Source organism: Panicum virgatum, chromosome 5K (genome assembly GCF_016808335.1).
Source record: "Panicum virgatum strain AP13 chromosome 5K, P.virgatum_v5, whole genome shotgun sequence".
Classification (NCBI taxonomy): Eukaryota; Viridiplantae; Streptophyta; class Magnoliopsida; order Poales; family Poaceae; genus Panicum; species Panicum virgatum.
This window is the reverse complement of record NC_053140.1, coordinates 40310217-40325227: the sequence shown is the minus strand read 5'-3', so window position 1 is coordinate 40325227 and position 15011 is coordinate 40310217. Positions and strand designations below refer to the sequence as shown.

At 43.7% G+C, this 15011-nt stretch overlaps 1 protein-coding gene across 1 annotated transcript; it reads right to left on the bottom strand.

Annotated features, from left to right (window-relative positions):
* Positions 1–8578: 8578 nt before the first annotated feature.
* On the bottom strand, positions 8579–11734 carry LOC120707486 (WRKY transcription factor 71-like). Its single transcript, XM_039992391.1, has 3 exons — positions 11014–11734; positions 9779–9925; positions 8579–9556 (listed from the first exon to the last, which is right to left on the bottom strand). The coding sequence occupies exons 1-3, from the start codon at positions 11562–11564 to the stop codon at positions 9157–9159; spliced, it is 1098 nt and encodes a 365-aa protein (XP_039848325.1). The 5' UTR covers positions 11565–11734; the 3' UTR covers positions 8579–9156.
* Positions 11735–15011: the final 3277 nt, after the last annotated feature.

The window sequence follows — 15011 nt, the reverse complement described above, 5'->3', positions numbered from 1 at the left end:
ATACTTCTAAATACTAAGATTTTTTTGATATGACATGTACTGAAGTTTAGCTCCTGAAATCAAACACCCCGGTTTTTTCATTCTCCGTCTTCCTCTGGACTGGATACCTCAAATCAGCCATCGTCATGGCCTCATAGAGTAGGGGCAGTGCGCAGAAAACTGGGACAAAAGTGTCAGAATTGCCTAACGTTAGTTGAGCCTTTTTTTTCAAGAGAACATCCCATTCAGTAGCGGCCCAACACCAACCAAGATCTCTTCTTGATGATAGATGCTCCAGCGTCTCTGTGAGTTAGCTTTTCTTTTCTGGCGACAAAAGTTCCCTGAGTTAGCTTAGCCAACATATTGACCCATATGAAATGCGGTTTTGAACAGGGTGGAAAACATAGGGAAAAGCCCAACACAAGAGGCCTCTGCCACATTGTAACAGCTCTCACACCCAGTTCACATGAAAATCCGTCCCTCAAAAAAAAAGTTCACATGAAAATCCTCTCAAAAAATTTGCACGTAAAGGATCTCAATAAAAAAGTAGCACTAAAAATGAATAAAGAGGTAATTGCACATTTTTGGTTTCGCAGAAAAAAACCAAGATAGCTTTCGACGCAATGCTGTAGGATCAAGAACACCGACTAGAGGGGGGTGAATAGGCGGTTTAAAATCTAAAGCCAACAACACTAGAGAAATTTAATTAGTAACAAAAAAAAGCCCTATGTCATGCTATTATTATCTCTAGATGGGTTTGCAACCTAGGGTGACAAGATACAAATCAAGCTCTAGTAAAGTAAATTGCTCAAAGTAAAAATAAGAATTAAAGTGAGCAAGAGAAGTAACCAAACTTGACACAAGAATTTATCCCGTGTTGTCGATGACTTGCCGGTCACCCCTAATCCACGTTGAGGTGGATTCCAAGAATCAACCGCTCCCCTATCAAGAACCTCTTGATCTTGAGCCGGCTTGAATCAAGGAACCGCTCCACACCTCGATTCCACTAGAATTGTTTTTCACCACTCCGGTGAGGTGAGCACAAGACCTCTCACAACCGAAATCGGAGCTCCTCAACAATCTCCTTGGAGGAGCTCCACGAAATCCTCTTCTCCAAGCTGTCTAGGGAGCGGCAACTCCCAAGAGTAACAAGTCGATGACGCTTGCTTGAAGTTTCCCTAGTGCCACAAAGCTCAAACTCTTGATGGAATGCACTAGGAAGCCCTCACACCCTCAAGAATGCAATCTCTAAGCAAGTGTGTGTGAGAGAGGGATGCCTTAGCTCTATGAAGTCAAGTATGCAGTCCAAATGGCCAAGAGAGCCACCCAAAGGCCGGGCAATGGGTATATATAGACATCCCTCCAAAAACTAACCGTTACACTCTTTTCTGCGAAGTCGCGGACCGTCCGCATTTCAAAAACCGGACCGTCCGCCGTTATAAACCAGTGAGTCAGAGTGCATTTAATGCGTGTCAGAACTAGCCGTTAAACCCCGGCGGACCGTCCGCAGTTAAGAGATCTGACTCACCAGAGACAAACAAGCTCTCTGGTACAAAATCGAATTATCCTGCGGACCGTCCGCGCCCCCAAGGACGGACCGTCCGTAGTTCACTTTTCAGCCCAAACCAGAGAAACAACCTCTCTGGTACAAATCTAAGATTAGCCGGCAGACCGTCCGCGCCCCATGGGTGGACTGTCCGCCGTTCAACTTTGAAGCCCACCAGAGAGACACCCTCTCTGGTACATTTTTGAAAAAAAGGTGGCGGACTGTCCGCCCACCTGGGCCGGACTGTCCGCCAGACCACCAGAGCCTCTGCAAGCTCTCTGGAACTGGCGCGGACTGTCCGCCCCTCGGGTGCGGACTGTCCGCCGTTACTCAGTCAGCTCTCAAACTTAGTCCTTTTCAAATCTTTTCAAAATGCCATTAGCCCTCATGCATGCAACTAGACATTTTGAGCAAAATGGCACTAAGGACCTGTCAAGAACGAGTACATGACCCCTCTTGATAGTACGGCTATCTATCCAGCAAATCCGGTCACTTTTCATCCACTAAACGCCTTGTGACCGGTAAAATGCAAAAGCCCTATTTTATACCTTTGCCTTGTGCCCGAGCTTTGCTCATCATCTCCAAAACTCCATATGTTCACAACCAAATCTCTTTCATCCGTGGATCAACCTATACTCATTATCTCAAATGAAATCGTTAATCCACAAACTGTTGTCATTAATTATCAAAACTCGAATTAGGGGCATAGATGCTTTCAAATGCAAGCTGACATAATGCTTTATACTCTATCTTATCTTACTATTACTAATTGGAGGCTCCTTTCAAACTTCCACGTGAAGCTATTTAGAATCCTAAGTGGACACTCCACAAAAATAGAGAAATCTTAAAATTCTAACAGAAATTAGAAACATTCGGCCATCTATCCGACAACTCTTCTAATTATAATAGTTATTGCATATGTTATCTTTCTTAATAAATTATCCACCTTCGCTATTATAAAAATAGAATAGAGTAACTCTTTAAACATGCATCTAAATTACCCACCTCTGTCATTATAAAAAAAATCTAAAGGAACCCCTTGATTTTCATGTAAATTACCCACCTATGCCATTATAAAAAGTAATGCAAATAACTCCCTAAATTTGCATATGGATTATCCAATTATGTTATAATTAAAATTTAAAGTGACCTCTGAATCTAAATTATAAAGTTATAACAAAAATATTAAATTGCACCAACTAAATTACTATTTCTATTATTATTAATATTATTTATGTTATTATTTACTATCCACGATACGTGACACCATATATTCATGTATGTTGGAAGAGATAAGAATAACAATTCACAAACAAATATTTCAATTAAATATATATCAAACATACATGGAGATATGATGCAAATTTAAAACTATTGCAACTAGATAATGATAAATATTTATTTTAGAGCATGTGCTAGAATATTTAATAGATGGAAAAAGGGTGTGAGATAGATAATTATAATTACTAGCTATAACCCTTATTTTTATATTTATTCTATTTAGCCCATGCAGGTGCACCGGTTAATAGGCTAGTATGTCAAATTTAAATATCAATGTCCTACAACGAATTGAAATTTCAAAGTTATACGATGTAAGGTTAATCCAACCAAGATGTAAGTCTTACATTTTTACACTAGTATTTTTTTAGATTAAGGATAAAATCCAGCCTTTCATAACCATATTGTGGATATGTACAACCAATGATTACAAAGAGTTCTTAGACTCTAATCCTCAACAATGAGGAGCTCAAAAACACAAGGAAAAAACCTCTAAGACCGAGAGAGAGAGAGAAAAGAAGACAAAGCTTCGTTCTTTTTCTTCGTCCATGCATTGTCTTTAAGCATCTTCAGTCCATTGCATCTTTCGTATGCTTAGAAACTTTGTCGGACTTGGAATACTTATCTCCTATCTCTCAAGCAAGAGACTCCACCTTAGATAATGAAAGTCGAGCCAAAGAGCTTCTAAGACGACGCCTTCAAGAAGGACCAAGAAAACTTGATGCAGGTGTGGTCATCTACGATCCAACAAGCGTAGAAACCGATTTGTTGAATGAATCATTCAAAAGCTGGAACTTGAAAGGGAGGCTTCACCAAGCTAGAAATGTTGCTCGGAACATTTTCCTCTCAAAAAGGGGAAACCTACAAAGCAGTAACACTCGAAGAGTCGCTGTCTAATGCCGCAGCCCAGCAAATGGGTGTTTGGTCCTTGGTAGTTGCTCCACGGGTCTCAAATTTCAACATGTGCTTGGACGTTGAAGCATCTTCCAGGAAACATCGCGCCCGACCACATTATCCTGAAAAGTTTTGTGCGAGATTTCGTGGCTGTGCCTCCTTTGCTTCTTCTGATCACTAAATATAGTACCGTCTTCCTAAAAACTTGCTATTTATGTTTTTATATGTAGCAGATGATCATTCCACTTTTACACTTGCAAAGCCACAACATATAAAGAAACCCGTGTTCATCTTGCGAACGTGAATCGTTATTTTCCTTATCCTAGATTAACTTTTCAAATAAAATTATGTTCGTTACTTGATATGCATTGAAGTGTAGTTCAAAAGTATATTTTTACCATATTTTTATAAATATTTTTTATAATAAAGGTTACTAATTAAACGTGTGTTTTAGAGGCTATGCTCATCTACAAAACATAAGTCCTTTCGTTTCAATTATAGGTTGCTTTGACTTTTTAGATACATGGTAAAAAATAAATCTAAAAAATCAAAAATACATGGCGCATGTGGAGTTTCCTTTCTCCCCCACACATATAGCATGGAGAAGTAAGGATGACCTCACTATTTAAGTTAGCCATACTTAATTTTCACAAGCAAGGTGGGAGTAAATGTTTGCACCACTCCTACACTTACTCATGCTCATATGGGCTTTTGAGATTTATTTGGAATTAGCTGAAATGTTCATTGGGTCGAGCCCAAATTTTCAAATTCCAACACATACTAGTTTGAGAATAAAAATAAAACTTTTCCGAAAACAAATCGGTCGCCCCGTACCACTATTGCGCCCACCTCATGTTCGTGCCAAGCATCACAGGCCACTACGCTAGACGCTAGACCATTTACTTCGGCCCTTTCCGTCCCAAGATTTCCTCCTGCCGGCCGGGAATCCCCCAGCAGTGCGTTCGCACGCGCCGTTTGACCTGCAACATGCGAGCCGCTGCCTAGCATGTCTTGACAAATCTCTCTCTCTCACACACACACGGCGCGCGCCTTTATTATGTGGTTCGAGGAACCGTCCTTGTCGGTGACCCATTGATGGACAGAATGACCGACGGATCGACGCCAGCTGATCGCTTCCTTTCCACGATAGGATTCCCTGTCACGTCATACGTCGAATTCGAAAAAGAAGTCGGCAAAAAAAAATCCATGGTAGTAGCCTGGGTGCCGATAGTGAGATCAATTCAAATGGCACGTTAAACGGAATCTGATATGCCTGCTGGGTGTCAAAATCCAACTCGAGTAGTAGTAGTTCGTGATCTCTCACTTCCTTTTTACAGGATTATTATCCTTGGACGTCACACACAGATCATTTCCGCGTGCGTGCTTGTTATGCTCTGGCACCAAATTAGCCATCAAAACATCAGGATCATCACAGCCTTAATTTCCGGCTGCTAAAAGGTAATAAGGTATATTATTGAAGATGTGGATGTTTTTATATAACTGTTATATATGTTTACAACAGCCTTGGCTCACCAAACTATATATACCACCTTGTATGTAGTATTTGTACTGTATAGCTAGTTCTCTTTGTATGTAGTATTTGTGAGAACGTGGGTGGTTGCTACTGCGTGTAATAAGGTTAGTCTGATCTCCGCTCGATGAGGAGGGTGAAGCCGGATATTCTTTTCCATTATCTAAAAAAAGTCCTCTTTGTCTGTGTGTGTCTATATATATACCACCAAATATATCTAGAAATTATAGAAGTGTGTGGCAGTGACAATGTGGCCATGTGGGTGGCAAACTGCACCGGAACCACTGCAAGATGTTAATTTTTGTTGGGTGTAGATGTCAGGAAACGGGGATGGGATGATGGTGGACAGGTAATTAAGACGGGACCGGTCACATACGCTCAGCCTAAAATAGATGATAGCAGTCATATGAGCCAAACTTTTCAGCTGATAATATTAAAGTTCCCGCTGAATTTGAGGAAACCATCCAACTTGCATAGTTGCATGGGCTACTAAGTCTAGGTCTCTAGGATCCATGACATCACATCTAATTCCCAAGGAACCTGACATGCATCATGATTATTCTACTAAAGTCGTTATTCAGATCATTATATTTACTCCCTCCTTCCATTTTTATAAGGCATATAGTATAATATGGCATGGTCTTTCAAATAATACTTTGATAATTTATTTATTATATAGTATATCACTTATAGTTATAAATTTATAATCATGGTAAAGTATATTTGATTACGAATCCAATCATATACATTTTACATTATAAAAATAAAAAAAATTAATAGTCAAATTATTGGTCAAAGATATAGCATAGCAAAGTTTGAATCTTGATATGTGTGTGCACCTTACAAAAGTGGAATGAGGGAGTACATATGAAATGATTTTGTTGCGGATTCTTTATCATATCTAAAGCCAAAGGGAAAATGCATGGCTGCAAATCTACAATAGGCATATGCAAGATATTGTTCTAGCTGTCTAGCTTTAGTTGTTTAGGACAGTCGCACCAGACACTATCAAGTATTTTCCATACTGGACATGTCATAGAAATTAGCTTTCCAATGTATAGCTTCTTCAAAATAAATTGCCATCCAATTCTGAATGTTCTCTCTCTTTTCCCCTTCATATATATACTACTTCTCCCTTGTTCTCGATCATGCAGAGCTAGTTTTTTGCATGAAAAAGGTTTCCTTTTGTAGGGTGGCATCTAGTTAAACACGGGGCGGCATCTAATTCAAAAAAAAGAGAAAAAAATTGTTCCTATCTAGCCATCCATCGTATATATAGATGAATGGCCAATTAATGAACAAAAAAACTCAAGTGAGCGCGCGGTTGCCTGCATGTTGGTGTCAATATACTGCAAAAAGAGGCTACTATATTATTCCCACACACCGTTCTTAAATAGTATATAACATTTCCAACAAATCTAGCTAATTAGTTTATTTTTCAAGCTAATGAGCATGTTCTGAACATTATACATTCTATAGAACGAATGTACTAATAAGTATATAGTTGCACACTGAAATAAAGGACACATACAATCGTCGTTCATCAGTATTAGACCGCACAAATATAATTGATGAGTCGTTGTCTCGTTGATACTACTTGCGGCGTCTGGATCCATATAAATAGTATGGCCGTACGTGCAATCAGCATGGGCAATATTGATATTCAGCGTATGGAGGCAACGTATACGCGACAGACGAGCAAGTATATCATGCCTCAACGGACCGCAACAGTTAAAATAAGAGTATAGATAATCGCCATCTCGTCACCTTTAATTTGTTATTAGGACGAAGTTAAAGGCGGCATGTGTAGTGTGTGTTTAATCAAAACAAATTAGACCTGTAGGAGTTGATAATTTAGTACACTTACGCGCGTGCTTTACACATGATTCTGCTAGTAGATAAACAATTTTGCCAAATAATTGTGGTGTTCTGCGATAATTACGTGTAAGGATTAAAGACTAGTGCATGAGTAGCTTTCTCGCTTAACTGCTTCCCATTTCTTCATTCGGAAACCTGTATCCATGGTTTGTTGTGTGTATATGATCGAGATGACCTATTGTTTCCTAACTCTCTTGCAATAATATTTTAAAAGTCGACGAGTTGGATTGACTTCTTTTTTTTCCTTTGTCAATTTCCCAAGGTTACGTACCTAACCTACAAATCCGATCCACTCTTTCAGCACCTGCTCAATAGGATGCATAGGCAAGGAGTAGCTAATTTATGGCCTAGCTTTCAGGCGCGTGTCTTAAAGTATAAGAGGTGTGGATGGTTTGGTCAAAAACGACGGCAGAGGGAATCAAGGACATGGCACTTGAGTATTGAATCCTGACTATATACCAAAAACTAGGGAATTCAGCTAGACCAAAGAGGAAGACTAAAACAAAGCAAGGTGAAACTTTAACATGGCAAAAAGAGAGAGGAACTAAATTATATACCGATTTAAAGAAAAAACTGTGTGGCTGTAAAAATTAACATTCCATGCATGCATGTTTACTGCAAGATACCAATTAACTAAGATTGTTCGGGTTTGGATAATCTATTAAAATTCAAACCCGCTTCAACACAATCCATAAAGTGCGCCCATGCACAAGTATAAATTTTTTAACCTGTAGCCGTCAACATTTGTATAATGTTCAGGACTGTAAAATTAATTTTGTTACACGTCTACTAGAGAGTGGTAAAGAGAAAATACGATTTACAAAATATATGTAGAGTATTGCTGAAAGAGATTTAAATTTATCTGTATAACCTTTTTAAAATTCATGCATATGCATGTTTAAATCTACTTTTGTTCCACTAGAGGAGATGTATCAAAACTATGCTAATTTGACTAGAGGAAAATTGTAGCATGTACCGAAACTGACCAGTATTTTCCATGCTTTACAAACCTGCCCCCCGTGCTTGAATATGCACGAAATGCAATTTAGGGCATCATAAATTAGTACAATTAACTGGGGGAAACACAAACAATATATTTCATAGAGTTAAAACGGACAATTATTAGCAGCTAGTCCGATATAATAAAGTCACATCTTTCTTTTTAATGAAACAGGTGCTCAAGCATGTTCACAAAAAAAATAAAAAGATGCCACTACACCGATTGTGAAGTTGAGACAGGACATCCATCAATACTCGTTCTCAATCTCAATAATGTCTACATGTGTACCAAACAGAATCAATTAAAATCACAGCTTCATTTATAGCAAGGTCAGAGCTAGCATCGATGAGTATCACAGCCTCAAATTATTTTCTCAGTTGTGCTACCACCGAAACAAATAAAGATCCATGAAAGCATTTTCTGCATGGTTAGCTAGCTACTCAGAAAAGAAACCGTTTCAGTGAGATTAATCAACACCAAAGCAAACAAACTCTTGTTTACATACACCAACATATTATCAGCTCAAGTTCTACACATGGACCAGAGAAGCGGCACGCCTGGACACGGCATCCAGGCACCATGCTATAGGGAAAAACAAGCAGAAGTGGAGGTGGCATCTTCTTGAGTTTCACATGGGAACTAGGGAAAGAAATGAAATAGTAGCTCCCTTCAAATTTCTCCCGAACGAGTCAATGAGGAACACATGATATACACTAGTACATGTACATGAAGTCTAGCTAGAGGTGATGTACACATATAAATTATGTTGCCGTTCTAGCGATAGTTTTAAAGTAACTTCCATCCGCGGGAGGCCAGGAGGAGAGAAGTTGACAAATGGAAGAGGAAGAAATGCAAGCAAAAGTTTAAGATGAAAGCTTGCATGCATCAGATTAATCAACAATATAATAACAACTCCCTCACCGTGCAAGACCAAGCCCAATAATAGGGTCAGGTGATCACATTTGGCGCGCCCAAACTCGAGTATTTCAGAAGAAGCATCTCATGTGTCGATGATCTAGGCTAGCAGCTAATAAATTGTGTGGCAGTTAGTTATGGGTCGTTGGGCATTGTGGACGACGGGAAAAGGTCCTGCAAGAGGGCGTAGTCCGTGAAGTGGTGCTGCTGATGAATAGGAGGGGGAGGAGGCGACGGCGCTGGCATCTGCGGAGGCGGCATGCTCGGCAGGAACATGCTAGGGCTTGCGCCCGTGGGGATGTGATGCATCATGCCCATCAGGTCCGGCCGGAAGCCGCCGCCGCCCGGCATGAGGTGCGGCGGCAGCGCGTGCGCCCCGGCCATGAAGAGGTGCGCGCCGCCGGCGCGGAGGCTGGCCGGGCTGTGGTGCGTGTGCTGCCCCTCGTACGTCGTGATCACCGTCGACGGGTCCTGGTACGACCGCTCCACGCGCTTCTTCACGCCGCACTTGGGCGTCGTGCACCGGTAGTAGCTCCTGCATGCGTTTCGCCGGAAGAATTTTTTACACATGATCAGAAGGCTAAGGTGTACTACAAGTACAATGCATATTATTGGGTATCTTTTTTTTTTGATAAGGCATTATTGGGTACCCTTTGGTTGCTATTTGCTAGCGTAAGTGTATACGCAATAGCATGCAATTATAATGGCCATAGCTAGATTGGGGAACAAATGAAACTGCCAAAGTATATACACAAACCTTGGGTATGGGCTGTTCTTGACCGCCTTCTGGCCGTATTTGCGCCACCGGTAGCCGTCCTCAAGGTGATCCACCTCGCTCTTGGTCAGGAACGCCACTCGGGGCTGCCTCTGCCTCTTCTCGGTTTTCTTCTTGTTGGGTTTGGTCCTGTAGTTATAAATATTTACAAGGTTTAAGTTTTTAACCAACGGATCGGCGACGAACATGGATTTTTCATATGTACCTATATGTGACCACACATGTTATCGTGGTCCTTTATTTTGAATCAATGGTGAGATTGATCATGACTGGATGAGAGTACATGAGGTAGATGAGCTGAATCAACAGTTGGATGAAGAGAAATCAACGAATGAGACAGATCTTGTGGTCACATGTACATGTGTGGTTTCACATTTTCCGATCGACAACACAAATCCAGTGATTTGATATGAATTAGTGCTAGCTAGCTAGAGCTACAGATGAAGTAGGTATTTCATGCCAAGGGCTATACTATTAGCGCCAATAAGTCGAACATGTGCTGTAGATCTATAGTGACCACGAGCAGCTAGAGTTAGCTTAATTAGATTAGATTAGCTAGCGAGCTGTTGGCAATTGGGATCGATCGAGCATGTCATATCCAGATTTATTAAATTTTTTTTGGCAGAAGATCAAGATACTCTAGATCTATGGCTGCATGCTTTCGGTGCTTCCGGGATGATGTATATAGTCTATCACTATGATCTCTAAAATCTTTTATAAAAGGGGGAAAATGAAATCTTTGATTTGATATGAATAAGCTAGTTGGTCAAACATTGAAGCTGCGGGCTGTGGCACGCAGCAATTGTTTAATTCAAAGGAAGATCTCTTCTGGAGAGCACGTCGCCGCCTATTGAATTGGACAGTACCAAATGATCTAGAAAGTCATACTGGAAACGGGACCAAAAAGGAACGGAAAGAAAAGATAAAGAAGAGGGAAAAGCATGGCCAGCTAGTTGTACTGCGAAATCTGTAGCTGGCCGCCGGATCTCAAAATCCTTGATGATGATCCAAGAACCCTAAAGAAGCAATTGCAAATAAACCCTAGTGTTCACACCATATACTTCAATAAGCAACAGTAGGACCAGATCTAACATGCACCAAGAAGAAGGAGAACTCCTGACCCTGAAGAGAGAGATGATGGTGCAAATCGAGCAAGAATTGGAGATGAACACAGAGATTAATTAGTAGCATCAATTCAAATTAATGAGAATACGTACGCTTTCGTGGAATTCTCCCCATCTTCCTGATCTTTCTCATCCCCCTCCGCGGCCACCTCATCGTCCGCCTTTTTCTTGCACCGACGAGGCTGGCCGCCGTCCCCCTCCCGGTCGCTGGACGAGAGAGACACCGAGGAGTTGGGCGTGAGCAGCGCGGCGCCTTCTCCGGCCGCGCCGCCGCCGCTGGTGCCCTGGCTGTCGTGGCTCATCACGTCGAGGGACAGCTCGTGCTTGACCGGGGCCTCCTGATCCGCCGGCGGGAACGGCGCGTCCAGGTGCCGCGCCAGCCCGGAGGGGTCCAGGAACCCCTGCAGGTAGTCGGTGAGGCTGGAGTAGGGCGGCATGAGCTCGTCGGCGCCGGCCCTGCTGCTACCCCCGCCGCCGACGACGCCCGGCCCGGGCTGGCTGAAGAAGAAGCTCTCCATGTCGTTGCTGTTGAACATGAACTCGGACCCATCTGCGCGGGCGAGATGGCCGTGGCCGTGCTGGTGGTAGACGCCATGGTGATCTCCTCCTTCGCCGCCGCCTATCCCTCCTCCTCTAGAAGACATGGGGAGTGGCTGCCGGGAGCGAAGCGTGGAAAGGGGGGAGAGGCGTGGAAGTGAGGAGGGTTTGAGCTTTTCAGCAGCAGGCTTCCTGCCCCCAGCGCCCTTTTGGTTTGTTTTTTTTCTCGGTTGCAAAAAGCGTGCGGGGATAGGCGCAAGATACGACTTTCTTTGGAGCGGAATTTATAAATTTGTGGGTGCGGGGGTCTGGTGATCACCACCAATATATAACAACGCAGCCCGTCAATTCATAATGCGAATGACTAATATCGATCGCTTAACCTAATGACATAAATCAAGCGTGCTTAAGATTCTTTCTTGCATGTGATCATCTGTGATCTCGGCGTACTGAAGACCGGTCTCGGCGTAAACTAACTTGCAGTACTCTAGTCTACTATATGATTCGATCTTGAGGCTTATTCCGATCCTGGGATCGAGTTAGGCGTTGAACGACAGTTACTGATTACCTGCCGGGCCATTTGGGGTCATTTTCGTGCAAACGAATTAATAGGAGTGGCATGTGCAATGTGCTATGCATGTACATGCTGCAGAGTCGTCCTGGCCTGATATGATGTTAATTTTCGTCTCACGCAACATGCTTATGTACCTTTTGGTCCAGTGTTTTGCATGCATTATTGTCCTGGAATGCATGTTCAGTCAAAGTTTTAATATAATCTTTGGTCATTACTCGCACAACAAGTGACTGTGGCATGACTAGGTAACTGATAACCTGCTACGTGCAGTGTACTCTGGTATGGACTGAATGGAATAAACTCTCTCGTCTCTCCTACTTTGAGGATCTTAAAGCCACCCACTTTGAGGATATTTTTTTAATTAAGGAAAATAAATCTTGAAACGAGAGCTTAAACAACTGATTAGAACCGCATGACCCTGCAGCGCTCAGGCTACTAAACAGAAACAAAAACTCGGAACTGACAGAAACAACAAGGAACCAAAGTCTGAAACAAAAACTAGCCCTTGATTCTCCTCGAGAGGTTCCATCCCACCTGGTTGAAGACTTCCATGACTGCAATCTCCATATCAGACTGTCTAAGATTTGTAGTCTTTAATTTTGTTGTGAAGCCACAAGCTTGACTGCAGCTTTCAATATTATTCCTTGTAGGTTCCCTAGCTATCCCGCAGTAAGCTATAGAATTTGTTTGCTTCTGAACGTCGTCGTATGTTGGTCGATGGGGGCACCTATAGCTAGCTACTACATGTGTGGCGGTATGGAAGCAGATGCCACAGATTCTCACTCGTGGCATGTAAAATGTTGACTTTGACTATTTGATGCGCAAAGCCGTAAACCATCCAGTGATGCTGATGGCATCAGCTACTGACTCGTCAGCCTGCCGGCAGATCGACGCCCTTTCATCGTCGACCACCGGTCCAGTCCAACCTCGTGACCGCAGCGATCAACGAGGTAGTTCCGTCCCCATCCCCCTAACCATCAGATCACTAAGGAATCTGCAGGGATTCAGATTTCATCCTAGATGTGGAATAGAACGACCAAGCCCATCATGTCCCCTAACTAGACATGCACCGTATTTCAGTCAGTTCAACACTAGGCTATAGCGCTAGAAAAAATCACTTGTATTTATATATAGAACGACCAAGCCCAATATCCTATCTTAAACGTGGAATGGAACCATGCTTGTCAATCTTAACCTAAATTGTACTTCCTCCGTTCCGAAATGAAGGTCGTTTTGGTTTTCTAGATTCATAGTGTTTGCTATGTATTTAGATATAACATATGTCTAGGTACAAGACAAAATATATGAATCTAGAAAAGTCAAAATGACATAAATTTTGGAACGGATGGAGTATGTGTTGGTTAGCCACGACCAAATTTAAGTTAGCTATTATACATTTATACGCACTGATCAGATCAATCGACTCAAAAGCTTGGAACTTTGATATGGCATCTCCAATATAAGCTCGGGTAGAATCTACTGAACAAATAAAATACTTCTTTTTGTTTCTTCTTAATTACTGCTTGTATAATTTATTCTACCTCGATCCGGTCAGTAAAGTCGATGTTTCAGATTTAAAAAAAAAGACACTTTTTTTTCTTGTTTTTCCTGTCTAAAATGGCAAGTTTACTTGTGCCACTCGATTCTTGCATTGGTTGTGGATCCTGCACCTCTCTCCAGTTTGTTTCCTACCGTACTCATTGTGCAACTTTGTGAACATGCATATGCCCTCTGACTGATGAGCTGTGAGGTCCAGGCTCCAGCCAAGAATTTTGGTTAACAGTTTTAAATGGATTTGCACAGTACAGCAGAGCTCTTTCTTTTCCTACACGTGCGATACGAGTACCGCTCAATAACTCCGATGCTCACATACACACGTAACTGCGTACGCTTGATCATTGGTTGGAGCATGTAGCTGATGCCGCGATGGCACACAGCACAATAGTCACGTGCGCCATATATACGAGCACGGCTGCCAAACTAGGCGAATTTTTTCTTCTTCTTTTTTGCTTCAGACCAGCTGAGCTGGATACAAATACAAGGACACGTATACCTGCTGTAACTTTGAAATCGGCGAATTCACATGGATTGATCTTTCTTTCTGGTGATGATGTAGAAGGCACCTAAATGAAATGAAAACTGCCGATGCAAAGTGCACGCACCTTTTGGTTCGAAATCCGGGTGGGGGGAAAAAGATACGGAAAAGATCTCGCCCGCCGAAGGCAACCAGAAGAAGCAACCCGGGCCGCTTTTCAAGATCCGCGAGAACGCCCCGGCGCCGGCCACGTACGGAGGCGGAGGAGCGGCCACGCACGGCTCGTCACAGCTGGTCACGATGACCGCGCCGGCCGCGCGCGCCCGGGGCGCGGAGGCGAGGCGATGGGTATAGGCGTATAGCTAGCTGGTGTCGCGTCACGCCGCGTCCGTCCATGGACGCCAGAGGAGGTGGGTGGCGGTGGCGCCGGCCCGGCCAGTACGCGCACGGTACAGTACAATACAGGGGGGGACGGGCTGTCCCCGTCGCGTACGAGCGCTGCAGGAGCCAGGACGGACGGCCGGCCGCGGGCCCGCGCCGTCAGCGTCGCTGGACCCGCGCGCGCCCGCCGGTCAAGCTTTACGGCGGCGCGGCTCTGGGCTATTAGCTCCCCCACGCGCGCGATTGCCGCGATCAGTCCACGCCACGCCACGCCACGCCGAGCGGCGGAGGCGCGCCCGCCGGCCGGGCTGGGGGCTCCACGGGATCCGGTGCGCGCCGGGCGGCCGCCGGCGCGAGGTGTGAATGGGCGGGCGCCGTGATAGGAGGGAGGGATGCGGCGGAGATTATATTTGGCGATGCGGGACGCGGACGCCTCGCGCGCGCGTCCGGCCGGTTGCCTTTCCGGCCGGGGCCGTGTCGGGGAGCTGGCTATTCGCGCACGCGCGGCGTCGGCAGGCGCGACGCCGATGCGCTGCTGCTGCTGCTGCGCGCGCGAGGATCTTG